This window comes from Octodon degus, unplaced genomic scaffold, assembly GCF_000260255.1.
Source record: "Octodon degus isolate 3935 unplaced genomic scaffold, OctDeg1.0 scaffold00187, whole genome shotgun sequence".
Classification (NCBI taxonomy): Eukaryota; Metazoa; Chordata; class Mammalia; order Rodentia; family Octodontidae; genus Octodon; species Octodon degus.
Window position 1 is genome coordinate 4,555,592 of NW_004524763.1, and position 13,834 is coordinate 4,569,425.

General features: G+C 37.5%; 1 protein-coding gene across 1 annotated transcript in view; it reads right to left on the bottom strand.

Annotated features, from left to right (window-relative positions):
- The window catches only part of Myh15 (myosin heavy chain 15), a 147,450-nt gene extending 143,855 nt beyond the window's left edge, over positions 1 to 3,595 (bottom strand). Inside the window, exon 1 of the mRNA XM_004643969.1 lies at positions 3,508 to 3,595. Coding sequence (XP_004644026.1) covers positions 3,508 to 3,595 — 88 coding nt within the window. The remainder of the gene's footprint in view (positions 1 to 3,507) is intronic.
- Between the last annotated feature and the right edge of the window lie 10,239 nt (positions 3,596 to 13,834).

Sequence of the window (13,834 nt, forward strand, 5' to 3'; positions counted from 1 at the left end):
GACTGTGTGAGGCTTTGGGGGGGACACCTATACACAAACCAAAACAGACAGGTAATGAGGAGAATGAGTCCTAGCAGATCACAAGAGTCCTTATATCAAAGTTCTTCAACCACAGAGGAAGAAGGGTAAAGAGAGAGCATTTGGCTGGAAAGGCAGAAATCCTAGCTCATGGTGTAAAGAAGACACAAGAGAAACTGTAAGTATGATACTCACAGGCAGTGTCACTCAGTTGTCATCACCACCTGTAATATATGAGTCATATAAATGCAGGAAGCCTTACTGCCACAGGTAAAGTAGCTTACACCAGATGCTTTCTGTAGGCATGGGCTGTAGGACCGGGGAAGGGCTTTGTCCAAAGGAGTCAAGAAAATTGGGCACCATTCCACATCACCCTTGTCTCCGCAAGGAATTTTGTTGCTCACTACCTTGTTATCAAAATCTACTTTCTCTGTTTTCTTGCCTTCTCTGTTCTCTTGACTACAAATAATTCTCCACAAAAGATACTTGGCAAGATTTTATGTTGCTATTTACCTCCTTGTCTCTTGGCTTTCTACTTGTTTATGTTCAAATATTGGTTTTGCTTTGAGTCTTTTATTTTTTTTTAAACACTGATTATCCTTTGGGTTATGTCCAAGAATATATGCTTATTTTTGAAAAGCATCCACTTAGCATCCTTTTTGTGTTTACTTAGGTAAATATTCTGCATTTCAAAACAGCTATTATCACTTGAAATGAATGTGAAGAATTGTTTTGTTTTGTTTGGCTGGCTCAGGCTGCCATAAGGATAGGTCTGGTAAGGCAGGTGGGGATTGAACTGGAGTCCCCTGCACCTGACTGGGTTTTCCTGAGTAGGCGCTTAAACGACTGAGCTAACCTGGAAGCCCCATCACTTGAAATGACTTTGAAGATGACCTGAATGTAACCTTTCCTCCACTTTATGTTTGTGGGCACATGTTTATGTCTGTGTTCATCTATTTCTTTCTGTTTCCCTATCTCATGCTTTGTCAAAAAAAAAGTTGGGAAAAACAAAAAGTTGCCATTAGTCAGGCCATGGTTACATGGCTACTTAGTGTTAGACATTAAAAAATGACTCTATGAATTAGAATGGCCACGTCCTACATCAGAGTTTCTCCATCACAGCACACTTCCTCCAGCCAGTGCTTAGCATTTATTTCTCCAATTTTCCCTCAAGCAGCAGGCTCACCACCTTCTCCATGATGAGCTCTTATTTCATCATCTCTGAAAATAGCTGGAGAGAAGTGATTTTGGAAATCGCTCCCTGTCTGAGGCTCAGGTCTTCACAAGGATGTTTTTATAAATGAAATGCATGAAATCAGTCAACTATGAATTTCTTATCATCATGAACAGTGCAGAGCCAATAATTCAGAGAACAACGTTATTTGAATTAGGCAGTCTGGATTTTCATGCTTTCCTTGCAAAGTGTAAAGCAATCACCTTATTTCTTTGGTTTCCTCATCTGACTAGTGAGGAGGTTTTTGCATACATTATTTCACTTTCAGAGATGCTTAAATATCATATACAATATAAAGATGACATGCATTTATTGAAGGAATCTTAAAATGAATAAGAAAAATGTTTTAAATCACCCATAATCAAACTGCTTTGAGAGAAATAATTATGGCACTGAACAAAAGTGGGATTTATACCATATTCCTTTGGATAACTATGATAATAGATATTATACTTCTAACATAAAATCATTTATATTTAGTTTCGAAAGGTTTTTTTTTTCCAGTACTGGGGATTGAACTCAGGTCCTTCCATTTGCCAGGCAGGCACTTACTCTACTGAGCCATTTCCCCAGCCTTTGTATTTAGTCTTGGAATAGCATTTTATTTTTATCTTTGAAACCTTTGAGCTTCCCCCCTGATACTGAGAAGTTCTAGATTTCTTTCCTAAGTATTATTAAGAGAATTATGTTTTCTTTCCAAGTTAATAGCCTCATTTGGTCACTACAGCCATGGAGGAAGAGACAGAGGGCAAGTATTATTATCCCCATTTGGTAGGTAAGGGACACATGGCTCAGTAAGGTGAAGTGCATTGCTCTGATTACACAGTCAGGGATGGTCAAGGACTAAGAATGTAAAGTCAAGACTACTAGGCAAATTCTCATTATCACACTATTTCCATTGAACCTGAGTTTAAACAGCAAACTCTATTGTCTACAAACAGGTTGATGAACAACCTTTGATCACTTTCATCTTTTTGATACCAATACATTTCTATGAAGAAAAGGAAATATCTGTTCAAGATAATTAATTGAAAATTATCTTGATGACTGTACTTTAACTTTAAAATGCTGAGTCTGTAAGGTAACTGTCCAACTATTTTTTAAAGCTCTGACCCAATTTTTATTTTCTCCCTGGCACCACTATACTCGTGTCCCTGGCTGTCTAACAACTTGTGATATGCCTTGACATGACCAGTTCTGACCTCAGAGATTATTTTATTATTGTATTTGGTTTGATAGATTATAATTACCTGCTCTCAAATCCAATATCAGTAATGAAATTCAATGATAAAAAAATAAATAAATTCAATGACTAGAAACTGGGAACTTATCCAGGACAGGTTGGTCTCTGATGGAAATATAATGTCCCATATAACCAGCATGAATGATAATTGCTCATAGTAAAATCTAATGTTAGCCATTTCTGATGACTAGAATATCATTCAGTTTTATGTTGCACTGTTGAATAATATTGGCATGAAAACACATTAGTGGCCTGATGCTGGATCATACCCTGAAACTAGCTTCTGAATTTCCAATTAGCTAAAATTCAAAGAATGACCATGCCTAGATTGTAAATGAGGAAGGGAAAATATAATATTAACTTAGAGATTTCAATGTAGAATTTGGCCTTGGTGTTAAATCATCATTAACTTTGTCCTTCCCTGAAACTGTGAGGCCTAGTAAGAAGTCTCCTGGTTATACTTCCTTTACTGTTAGCTTGGTAAACCTGCTAACCTAGAAGACCACCATGAAAAAGCCACATTCCAACACTGAGAAATTCAGAATAGGACCAGAGATCAATTACTATTTTCCTGACTTTCTAGAGTTTTTTTCCTTCCTTCTTCTTCTTCTTCAGTGTACACCTCCACCTCCAGACTGTCATACTCTCTCTCTTTGTTTAGGTATTTATTCACAGATAAGTAAGACATTATGGAGAAAGTTTGGTCTCTGGCCACTCCTTGGGCCATATGTACAGTAATAGTGTCTCCTGGATGACAAAACTCCTGTCTGAGGACCAAGAAAGTAGGACCTGGGCCTGGGCTGCCTTTCAGTTATCCTTCTCTTTCTTTCAAACTACCATTCTGAGCCTAGATTTTGTGAGCTCCTCAATTGTTGACACTTAGAGATCATAGAGGCTGATTGTAGCTCAAAGATGTAAGTTTGGTTTCAGAATGGATGGTTCCTCTCGATCAAAGATCTTAGCTGCTAACCAGAAGTAATAAAGTGTTACCATCAGCCATTAAAATTCTTACCATCAAAATCCATGGCTGGTATCAAAAGCAAGTCAGTTTCACTTCTCCTGAGGAAGGCTGCAGCTTCTCCAAGCTTTGACAGATCCATCTTCTTAAAATAAATATATCAAAAGATAGACCAAAAAGTGAACTGAAAAGATCCACTCTGTAAAATAGAATTTTGAAAGAAAACAGTAGAAATAAGGAACTGAGATTTAAAATGACAAATAGCTCACTATTGCTAGAATCAAGAGTTTAATCTTCTTTCAACAACACATGTCCCTTTTTGTCCTTGCCATGTTTCTAGTCTATGATATAGTTGGACTCAAGAACACTGGGCTCTTAACAGAGCCAAGTTATCCTTTAGACATGGAATACATAACACACTGGATCCACACAGATATCAAAAGAAAAATATGAATAGAAGATTAAGGATATATGATAAACTGAGCCAAGATTACATTTGTCTTTCTAGTAACACAATTGTAAAATCTAATTTTTTAAATATTTTTGGAGAGGAAGACCCACAGAAAACAAAAATGCGAGGGCTGATGAAAATCATGATGCAATCCTGAGCCACAGTGGTATTGACTTGGGTTGAAGCTATAATAAACCAGAATGTGAAATACCCAATTGTGGATTCTTGTTTGCTTGATAGGAGCAGAGGAGGGCCATGATAGTGTTAAGTTGCCTACAAATGTAGAGTATTATCACCAGAAAAAGTTAGACGGGGTGAAGTTATTCAGATAAACATTTAGTTTTTGAATGTATAGTAATCAAAACCTAAGTATCCTTACCCAGATGTGTAAGTGTGGCAGACAGTTTACAGTAATCCAGGTAGATATTCATTTAGGAAGATACAAAGGGCAAAAGTGAGGAAGCCTAGGCTGGAGTGAAAGGGAGAAGCAGGTTTGGGGGTAAAGAAGGTGAAACAGGTATAAAAAAAACAATGTACACTGCTTAGGGCAAGTCATGGAAGTACTGAGTTACTGGGCAAACAAAGCTAAGTTCACTGAGCATACACTCTATCCAGATGCTTTATATAATTATTGTTAATTTTCACACTTTATGTTTGAAACAAACAAGAAAAAGAAATGAAAAACAGGCAATCATAATCCTAAGTGCAGGCTCATTCTCTCCATACATAAAGACAAATAAGATTGCAAGGAATACTAGCCTTATTTCCATATTAAAAAATAGAAAGAGACTCACCAAGTTTGTTAACTCAGCTGCCAGCCTTGCAAACTGACCAGCAGTGTGTACTACCTTCTGCAGAATGAACTGTGACCATGTTCTATCTCGCTGAGAGGTGACAATGGAGAAAGCATTGCAATAATAACAATGGTGAAAAGAATAATTTGCTGCATTTCACCTCTCTTAACTGACTGTTCTGCATGGCAACTTGGAATAGGGTTGGAGTGATACAGCTTTGGGAATCTAGTTTAAAGGAGTGTGGTCTGAAGCAAAGTCTAGTGCTCTAGGCTAAAAGTTAGTTTTATCTTTGTCACAAAATAGGCTTGCAGCTCTTAGGAAATTATCTTAGCTTTGTAAGGCCAATTTCCTTATCTGCAACTCAAGTCCGAGGCATAATGTGAAGGGACACTTTCTGAGGTGAAGCAGGGCAAAAGTCTTCCAGAAAACAACATAAGTAAAGGTCCAAGATGGGACCAGAGATCATATTTCTCAGAAGGAAAAAAAAAATGGACCATTCTCTAAGCAAGCATCCAGATTTAGGTTTGCAGTTATAACAATGATAAAATGAAGAACCTCTTTAGACATTTGAATAGATAGAATGGAGTTATGGTTTTAAACATCTGAAACTGAGCTAGAGGAATTTGAAAATAGATTATAGCAAACATAAACCCTTTGGTCAAGGACATATGGAAATCAGTATTTTTTGGAAAATATCTAAAGAAATTTGTCTGGGTAGACTGGGACAGCAAGAAACTATAGTCAAAGAGACAAGTTGTACGTTTGTACTTACAACACAACAGAACTGAATCTAATTCTGCCCTGAGGTGGGACTTCATGGTGGTTTGCTTTCAGTAGACAGTAGTGTTCAGCAAGTGTATTTGGGACAGTGAAGACATCTATAAATGTGTGTGCATGTGTGTATACAAATTTTCTGGAAAGATATCTGAGAAAGCCATATCTCTGGTAGTGGGAACAGAAGCTGGGCTGAAGAAGAAATGCCTGGCTTACTTAAGTCAATTCCGTTTGCCTGGGATCGTCTTATGAGTGAGATGTCCATGCCAAGACTCACAGCTCACCACCCTGAGCAGAAACTTTTCTTAGTAAGAGGGGCGTCCAGTCCTCATGTTCTTCTACAGACTCCTCCCCTCATCGTTCTTTCTCACCACACTAGTAGAAGGGTCTCCTTCTTCACTCTCCTTGCTTCTCAACAAAAAACTCTTGAAGTTGTCTACAGTTCCTCCCTTTCTCCCTTTCCCACATTGACTTAATCATTAAGTTCTGTTAATTATATGATTGTACTCATATTTTTCAGTTTTATCTTTATGAGTACATTTTGCAGTAAACAATGAATACACTCTTGTGGGTAGTTGGCACATGTGTATAGGATGTCTTAATTCTTTTTACGTGTCCTCCTCTCTCCATCTGTGTCACTTACCCATTTGAAAAAGTTCTATCCCCCTGCTTTCCATGATGTATTTTTATTGACTTCTTTATACTTTGCATTGATCATATAAGAGAGGCCATAAGGTTATTAAGATTATGTATCTGATTTATTTCACTTACCATCATGGTTTCATTTTCTTATTCATTTTTAGGTAGTATAGTGTAGAATATATGCTGAGCCATGACTCTTGTGTAAGAAATGCCTTGCCTCATCACAAACATGATCCCCAAGCCACCATACTGGTAATTTGAAATGTGAGCCCTCACACACCTTTCTATCCCAGCCTCATGTACTTGATCCAAATAGGAACAGTGTATTCTCCAGGATACAGATTTGAGACTCATGCACCACTCTATCTAGGATCTTTAGCCTAACTGGAGTGATGCTACCATGAGGTTGACCTTATGGTGTGATTCCCATGGCACTAGCAACATGCTCATCAGCAAAGCACCAATAGGAAAGCAGAGAAAGTGAAGGAGAGAGGACAGGATGAATCACTTACCTATTATTTATGTCCCAAATAGTTTTCCATGGTAATGGTGCCTACTAAAACTTAGATTCAATTCCTGTATTCGTTTCTATAAAATATTTTTTAAAATCTCTCAATCAATTCCTATTTCACCCTCAACTTCAAATGATCTTGGGTCAGTTTCTCTAATTGTCTATTAAAATATCCTGAGCAAATATATTATGTCCCAGTCTTTTTCCTGCTTTATTTCTTGATTTGACTATTGTATATAGAAGCACACTCTCCAGTGCATAGTAAAATCTCAATCAATGTTAACTACTTTTATTACTATTCAGCAAACATTTTTCCTTTTCTTTGATTGCATTGCTAAATATGTAGGAGGATAGCTCTGCCTTCTAAATTGATCAGTGAATCTGAGATATGCAAAACCATAATAGAGAACAGTTCCATAGGCAAGTGTCTTTGTTTTCTGTTATTATAATGAATACCATATCCTGGGTAATTTATAAAGAAGAGAGGTTTATTTAGCTGTTAGTCTGGAGATTGAGAAGTCAAAGAGCATAGTGCCAGAAACTGTTGGCATCTGCTGCAAGCCTTCTTGCTAGGTCCCAAAATGGCAGGGAGCATCTAATCTTAAAACAGAACAAGGCACCAGAGAGAGCCTGTTTTTACAACAAAACCACCACCTCGATAAGCCATTAATTCATGAATGGATTGTCAAATATGAAAGCAATCATCATACACATATCCTGCTTCCAAACATCATTAGAGTATGCATTTGAGAAGGGAATTTCTAACACATGAACTTTGGGAAACACCTTTAGACCACAGCAAGAAGTAAAGAGGGAAAAATCACAAAAAAAATGACAGCTACACCTGGTAGATAGAGGTGAGGCAAAAGAAATATCTCCTTGAACAGTAATCTTTCCTGGGATGTCACATTTATTCTAAGTCCTGTTACTCAATGTCTTGCCTCTTTTGCTCACAGCTAAACAACAGTAAATTTCTCAGGGAATAGAACTTTATATATTTTAGGCTCTTAATTGAAAGCAGAAAATCAATCAATGTATATTAGATAAGTTGATAAAAGAGTTAAATTATTTTTATTAGCAACCACAACAGTTTTTCATGTTGGTTTCATCAAAATTGATTAGATTCCCTTGAGCCCTTCATCAAGGTAGGTTATGATGTGTGTTTTCTTCCAAAGACTTCCACTATTGGGAAACTGTGATGCAAGCAATAAGGAACACTAATGTTCTTCTCAGTAAACAAACACTAAGCATCTCTTGACAGAGCCTCTCTCATTATTCAAATTGGAGGCAAAGTGTTTGAAAATGAGAATGGATTTCTCCAGATGTCAACAGAGAAAGAGGAGAATTACCAAGCACTTAAGTGATTCAAAACAAGCTAGAACATATGTCTCAAAGCAGTGCATTAAGCACATTCAAGTTTCAAGGCCCAGAGAGTACCATAAAGCTGGGAAAATGCAAGAGGCTCTTAATTAGAGACAACACTGGCTGCACAAAAGATGTTCATGCCTCCTAATATTCATGCTACTGGGATGACTGTGTCATGGGCTTTGACTCAGAAAGGGTTGTTCAGTAGAAAATTCCACCTTAGTCTTTAAGCACAAATATAGCATTCCCCAAATAGCTACAATACAGACATTCTATTTATTTGTATGCAGTTTGAATCTTTATAAAAGCAAATTTATCTCCTTAAAACAAAAAAAGTTAAAAAAGAACTGAATTGAGAGTGCTTTGGAAATTATTGTTTGACACCTTCTTTCAGAATGGTGATTAGTCTTAGGACTTGAGGCCTCTTCCTCACACCAAAATTTGGTTCTACCTCCCACCTCATCATTTCACCCCAGAAGATCCCCGTCCTCTTGGGAGCTCACTGTGATTTGACATTTCCTTCCATCCTTCCACAGAAACTTTTCTTTCTAATGATCTCTCAAAGACAATTTCTGATGGGGTACATTTTAATCTTTACACCTACTCACTCTCTGTCATGTTTTAGCTCTGCGGCATGTTCCCTAAAAGCCACATGAGTTTGCACCGTGATTGAATCATAGGTGCTTTATTAATCCACTGAGGGGTTTACACCTGACTTACTGTTCACAGGTGAGGCCCAGTCAGAGGCAGGCTCCTGGGGGCATGTACTGGAGGGGAACATCACACTCCCAGGTCTTCCCTTCTCTGGGTGCCATGATGTGAACAGCTTTCCACTGCAGACCCTCCTGCCACAGACTTCCTACCTTGGAGTCAGCAGACTATAGGAGAGTCCCCTAAACACTATGAGTCAAACTAAAGTTCTTCTGCTCTAACCTATGGGTGCTGGGTGTTGTGTCTCAATGAAAGGACAATGACTAAGATACCCTCCCTGCAGAACCTGACACTCTACCTGGTATCTGCAGCATAGGTTTCTGGGAAACCTTCCTTCTTTCCTTCTCTTTGTCTGTGGTTCATGTACTAACTAAAGGCATATCTCCAATCAAAATTGTGTCTACTACTGACACATCGCTTCAGCTCCTTCCTTCCGTTGGTTCTCCTCTTCCAGCTTCTGTCACCTCTATGATCCTCTCAGGTACAATCATAACTCTTCCTATACTTTCACCTCTCCCAATTTCTCATCTAAACTCTGAATCTATGCAAGAAAATCTGTCATGCCTATATTTTAAATTACAACCTCTTAGGATGTGTGAATTAAAAGCATAGGAATTCCCACTCTAAGTGAACACTGGACTACAGAGCTATAAATGAGTTGCTTCCGTCCAACATGATAAATACTGAGCTTGTTGATGTACAGCAAGTCAAGGAAACAAACTTTCTTATCTGTATTTGTATTCCTAACAAGAGTATTTCACAATTTGCAGGAATATCAAATGTCCCTGAAATGGTAACTGCAAAAATAGCAGTAACATTAACTTAAAAAAATAACAGTTGCCATATCTGTTTATTATACATGAGGCACTACACTAAGTGCTTAATACCTAATTCTTCAACCTCACACCAGGCACATGAAGGCCACGTATAATAACCTTTATATAAAAACAGAGACAGAGAGATAAGTAATTGTTCCTATTTATGAATCCAAATTCTGAAATCCGTCCTTGTTCCTTGCTTCTTTGTTCACTTTTCTATCCAAGAAATTACCAAGTTCTGCTGACTTTTTACAAAAAACATTCAAAGTCATTCATGTTTCTCCACTCCCTATGCCAACATCCCAAATAAGGTCATCATCATTTCTCTTGTGGTTTATTGCTTTGCTCTCTGATTGCTATCTTGGTAGCAGCCAATCTAAAGTGAGCCTCCACATAGATTAACATAACCACGTTACAGTCCTATCGAAGTCTTATCTACATTTTTACCTGGCAAGTCCAACAAGCTAATGGAGTTTACAGAATTCTTTGTTCTTTTGTCTTGTTCACCTTCCAATCTTCCTTGTTTATCCCTATGAATGACCTAATTCCTGGGCTACTGGTAGGTGTCAAGAGCACTGTATGTCTCTAGGTGTTCTTCCACGACATAGCCTCTGCGCGGAAAGCTCAGCCCTGTGCCTCTTCCTCTGGCTAATTCTTAGTCATCCCTTGGGTATCCATTAAGCAACTTTCTGCATTAAGGCATTCACTAGATTACTTTCCCTGCTTGATGCCTTCTTATATTGCTTTACTACCTGTATCATGATCCTCTTTAGTCTTATTATTGTTATTTGTTTAAAGGTTCATCTTCCTAACTAAACATAAGTAGCACAAGGCAGGACTAGGTCTCCTACCTTTAAAATGGACCTAAGTCACATACACAATAGGGTCATTATGGTTTAAATGCAAGTTGTCCCCAAAAGTGATTGCATCATAAGGACTTAATAAGTGGATTAATTCATTTTGGGGTTCAGAATTTGATAGGGACTTTTGGGAAGTGATGGAATTTTAGGAGGCAAGACCCAGTCGGGGGGGAGTGGGGCCTTGGATTGTACCTGGAGACCATGTCTGTTCCCAGCCATCACTACCACATCCTCTTTCTCTCTGTGTTTTGAGCAGCTTTCCTCTGCTGTCCCCTCCCACTGTGTTTCTCCTCACAGGCCTGAGAGCAATGGAGCCAGCTGAGATGGACTGGTACCGCTAGAACAATGAGCCAACACAAACCGTGCCTCCTCTAAGTTGTTATTCTCAGGTACTTTACACATGAACAGAGCTCTGGTTAATACAGGAGGGCTTTAATAAACAGAAAATGAACCAACAAACAAGTTAAATCCATCAGTCTGACCCTGAGTTCATAATCTTAGGAACAACACTGTATCTTCTGGTTGAGCTCCAGTCTAAGAGCTCATGTCCTTGGTTACAAAAGAATCTAACCAAGATTTGACATGTTCTTTCAGGCAAAACGCCCTTAGGTAGGAGCTAAGGGTGTACGTTCGTTGGAAAGCACTTGCCTTCCATGGCCAATGTCCTGGGTTCAATCTCCACCACCACACCAAACAAAACAACCAACAAAATCCTTAAATAAAAAAGCATCACCTGCATATCTTTAAATCAGATAAGAAATGAAACCCTAGATCCATAGCCCAAAATGCATGAAAGATATATATATTAACTGTTTGATTATATCAAGAAAACTGATACCACTAAGGGAAATTTAAATAAGTAGTTTATTTTATATAAAATATTCAAGTAAAAAATGTGAATTGTATTGTTCCAATATTTTGAGCAAATTTCAGAACCATAGAGTTTAATATTAGCTGGATTGGTGCTCCATAATTTATAAATGAGTATACAGGGACCAGCAAAATAAATGAAGCGCTAATAGCACAGACTTGCCTAGTGACTTGGCGTCATGCTGGCAGTATGAATACTTTTGAAATTAGAAAAACTATGTTTGAACTAGGAAGAGAAACTAAAATAAGATTGAGATTTCACATTTGTGCTTCAGAACTAAAGCCAAATACTACACCCTTCCATAACATACCAGTTAGTGAAGAATAAATATAAGCTGAAAATAAAACATTGTCATAACAATATTTTTAAGGGTTAGAGACCCATAATTTGCATAATAGAATGATATCTGCTTTACAACTGCTAGCGTTATTTCAGCAAAAAGATATTCATGAAATATACTGATTGTAAAAAGACATATACTATAGAAATCTATGGTATTCTGTGTTTTATTCTTATTGTTTTTATATTTTCTCAGTACCATGACCAGACTCAAGAATAATTACATGTTTAACTACTACAATTACAATGAACATCTTCACAGACATTCAAATACATACTTACCTAAAGTAAAACGGTATGGCTGTGTGTTCCACTTTAATTAAATTCAACAAACATTTTTAAAGCGTTAAAATTGTCAAGAATTGACAAAATAACTGAGATTCCAGGATTATCACCTCACCTCTGTTTTCAAGAATTAAGTTTGTTAGGATACGAGACTTATGAGCAGAGAACTTCGTGTGTAAATCCAATACTGGACACACATTCTCTACAATATTACAACAAAAGTAAAACAAAGTGTGTTGTTAAAATTCTTACTTAAGAGCAACTCTATCGTTCCTTAAATACATTTTATTTTTCTTAAAATATTTCTTTTATATAATGAATAACTCTCAAGGAAAATTATGAATAAAAATAGCAAATTCTCTTCATACCTGCTATTCAGTATACAGGTGGAAGGAGAGAGACAAAATCTACCTCAGAAAGAGCAAAGAAATGAGCAAAACAGTGCTGAATCAAAGCTTTATACACTCACATCAAGGTCAATGGTGACAAACTCAGTCAATTTGGCCATTGTTTCTATATTTGTCTGCTGGTTTTTGAGAAGTTGAACCCAGGGATCTGGATTTGGCACCCAAAATGTCTCTGAGGAAAGGATGTTGAGATGCCAGAAAACTATTCTGTTTCTATAACTGAAGTCAACAGACTGATTCAATTCATTCCACAAATGCTTCCTGCATAATAAGATTAGACAATATTAATATGAGAAGCAGTTACATCCCCTGTAGTGGCATTCTTTTTGGAGTCTTAGACTCTAGAACTATCTCTCCCAGTGACTTTGAGATGTTAAGAGTCTCAGAATTTTTTTAAAAAAGCTTATCCATTATTTATTTAAGTAATTCTAAAAATACTAAGAGTGTTCATCAAGGCTGCCCTATTCTCAGCTCTATTCTCATCATGTTGCATATGTCAATGCATTTAAGACTCACAGCAACCCTAGACAGAGGTTTTACTAATCTCAGAGGCAATGAGCTAGGAATCTTGGGAAGCAAGATTTGAACCTAGAATTCTGGACTTCAAGCTCTGCTTTTTAAAAATTATGGTATACAATTACTAGCTCATCATTCTATTTTGCATACCCTCTCCCTTAACGCAAACAATTTTTAGAAGCCTTTGTCCATCTAAGGAAATGCATTGCCATGTTTCCCTTCCAAGATTCAGGAATTTTCTTCCTAGGCTCCAGGTGTTGTATTTTATTATTATTATTATTATTATTATTATTATTATTATTTTGATCTCACTACACAGATCAGACTTGTAGTGATCCACTTGTTTACAGCCTCCCAAGAGCTGGGATTACAGGCGCACGCCACCATGCCCAGTCTCAATTGCCATCTCATATTATAATTATGTTATGATTATAAAATTTTAATAATTTTGTTTTTGGGTTTTTTTTAGGAAATTCTGAGACTCTTAACATCTCAAAGTCACTGGGAGAGATAGTTCTAGAATCTAAGACTCCAAAAAGAATGCCACTACAGGAGATGTAACTGCTTCTCATATCAATATTGTTACTAAAAAGTTATTTTAAGCCTAATCCAGAAAGTGCTTTTCTCCTGAGAGAAATTTTCAAGTTTAGTCAAGAGCTTTCAAGTCCTGGATTAGTGACTCAATTTCCAAGACTTTGACTGGCTAGTTTCTTCTTTAATATAATCAAACGGCTGTTGTTTCACCTGGAGACTGGAGTCTGATCAAATAGCTCAGCAGATCAAAACACCTGGAAGCAGGAGCAGGGGCCGGGGTTCAATCCACAGGCCTGCTGTGCCAGCCCCGTTCCCCGGGGGTGTGCTGAGATGGCAATTGAGTCTGTGTGTGGTGCCCTATGATCCCAGCTCTTGGGAAGCTGTAAACAGGCAGGTCACTATGAGTCCAATTTAGTAGTGAGATCCTGAACACACTGTAGACCCTTCCCTAAAATACAAAATAATAGTAATGATGATGATGATGATGATAATAATAATAATAA